Consider the following 2,426-nt stretch of genomic DNA (forward strand, 5'->3'; position numbering starts at 1 on the left):
AATGACAACTTTTTTGAATCATTTTTGTTGTTGTGATGAGTGGATATTTACACATTCAATCCATTTCAAATTGAAATTTAGGGTTGGGGCATTTTGGTGGGAGATACTCTTGAACTAAAAAAAATATTTCGCTAATGTTCAAAATCTCTACTAGTAACGTAATTTATTAGAAGTGTACTTTTAAAAAAATGCCGGTGTATATTCATATAATGTTTTTTTTTTTTCCCACTATCTGATGGTGTGCATGGTGTAAATACTGTTCTTGTATAATAGTTAAAAATCACATAAAAGAGATTATTGCACTAGGAAGATCTTGTGTGACGGACTCAACCAAGAAGAGTTTAATAAGAATTGAACTCGTGACGTTCAAATACGATAATCATGCTTCACCCATTTAACCATCTTTCGGGGCTATTTTCTCAATTTCTTGCCTAATAATTTTGCATGAGGAGAAGCAAAAGGCATTGAATTATTTAAAAATGTTTACTTTCACTCTAAAACTATACAAGCTTCATACTTGTTTAAAGGTAATTTAAAAAATAAAAATAAAAATAAAAATTGGGTGTTTGTGCATACCTTTTTTAATTAAAAAATACAATTGAATGCCACCAAATAGTTAGAAAATTTATTGGGTGATTTTCCCATTTTTTGCATAGTAGTTTTGCATGAGAAGGCAGCCAAGAATTTTCCAATAAAAGAAATTCCTTAGAATTTATTTGTAAGCTTTTTCTGACTTGGCACCATCTCTACTTTAAAGGATGCTTTGCTGCTCTCCCCCCCTTCACTACCAACAAGCTCACAACTCCCAATAAGCATCTCAGCAACTCCCACACACACACCCCCCTCTGCTGCCCAGAAAAATGGCCAAAAACAGTACAAGTGATCCTCCATTAAAGCACCACAATGTTGCAGAAGAAGAAGAAGAAGAAGAGGACTACATTGACATGGAAGTGAACTCTTCTTCTTCCCCACAAATCAGAGAGTTTGAGTTCCAAATGGGTTCCATTTGTGTGGAGAAAGAGTCCTCCACTTCCCCTGCTGATGAGCTTTTCTACAGAGGGAAGCTCCTCCCTCTCCACCTCCCACCCAGGCTGCAGATGGTCCAGAAGCTCATCCAGACCACCCCCACCACCATTGAAGAAGAAGAAGAAGAAAGCTTCTGTGGGATGCCCTTTATCAGCACTGCAACTAGCTCCACTGCACCTTCTACAGATACCAGTACTCCAATGGAGTCATGCAACATTTCCCCATCTGAGTCTTGCAGGGTGAGCTGTGAGCTCAACCCTGATGACTGCTACTTTGAATGGTCCAATGAGTTTAGCACTTTCATCAATAGCCACCACCCAAAGAAGTCTTGGGCCAAGAAGCTTAAACTGGTTAAGCAGTCTCTGATAAGCCAGAAGCTGAAGGCCTCCAAGGCTTATCTCAAGGGGCTGTTCAGCAAGTCTGGTTGTTCAGATGAGTCCAGCTGCTGTAACCATCCTGAATCTGATCAACAAGGTTTGAATAATGCTCAGGATTTCTCCAGCAACAAGTACATGAAAGTGGGCATGAGACCCTCATTGCCATACATTGGGAAATGCCCACATCCCACCATAGCCAGTGTGATCAAGAGTGGTGAGAGAGATGGGGGGGTTGAGGACACTCTGAGCAATCCCAGGAGGTCATTCTCAGCAGCAATCAAAAGGCATTCCCCCACAAAGTGTCTGTCTTCCTCTTCATCCTTTTCATCTGGTACTTCCTCTTCTTCCTCCTCTTCATCCATTGCATTCATCTCTAATGGCTGCTATGAGCTCAACTTCCTCAAGAGAAGCAGCAGTGACACCTCAGAGATTGAGGGCTCCATCCAGGCAGCAATTGCTCATTGCAAGAAGTCTCAAGACCTCTCCAGTTCAAGAAAACCATTGCCTGAAAATGCGGCTTGTTCACTGTCTGCTCCAAAGATTGTAGCCTGTGAAGTTCAAGGAAGACAAGGTGCCTGTAGCATCTAATTCTAAAATTTTCTCCTTCCCTTTTTCTTCTTCTTCTTCTTCTTCTTCCCTGTGATGACTGAGAGAATGAAGGAAACCATGTTCTTCTTAAATCTAAGAGGAAATAAATCTAAAAGTTCATTCATTTGTTAAGTTCACAAAATGTATGTAATGAAATTCTGTCCATCAAGTCATTTGAATGAATGTGTATAATCATAGAATCTAAAAAGGTATTTTTACTGTTGAAAAAGCAGCCTGATAATCTGATATGATCTTTTTTTTTTTTTTTTTTTTTTCCAATTCATTAAGACATAATACAACAAGAGGAAAAGGTGAACCAATTTCTTCTCAAGGAAGAAAAAAGGGTGTCAAATAGTGGCTTCCGAAATTCTTTGGGGGTAACCTAACCAAGTTGGTTAAACTATTGACTTCGTAACCACAACGTTATAAAGTTCA

General features: G+C 39.3%; 1 protein-coding gene across 1 annotated transcript; it reads left to right on the forward strand.

Moving 5' to 3' along the window:
- Positions 1 to 638: 638 nt before the first annotated feature.
- Positions 639 to 2,191, forward strand: LOC109180113 (probable membrane-associated kinase regulator 4). The gene has a single exon (XM_019329602.1). It carries the CDS (start codon positions 861 to 863, stop codon positions 1,989 to 1,991), a length of 1,131 nt encoding a protein of 376 aa, XP_019185147.1. The 5' UTR covers positions 639 to 860; the 3' UTR covers positions 1,992 to 2,191.
- The last annotated feature ends 235 nt before the right edge of the window (positions 2,192 to 2,426 follow it).

This window comes from Ipomoea nil, unplaced genomic scaffold, assembly GCF_001879475.1.
Source record: "Ipomoea nil cultivar Tokyo-kokei standard unplaced genomic scaffold, Asagao_1.1 scaffold0188, whole genome shotgun sequence".
Lineage (NCBI taxonomy): Eukaryota > Viridiplantae > Streptophyta > Magnoliopsida > Solanales > Convolvulaceae > Ipomoea > Ipomoea nil.

Excerpts from the sequence above, each read along its gene's own strand:
- LOC109180113 (XM_019329602.1), top strand. The coding sequence starts at position 861 with ATGGCCAAAAACAGTACAAGTGATCCTCCATTAAAGCACCACAATGTT.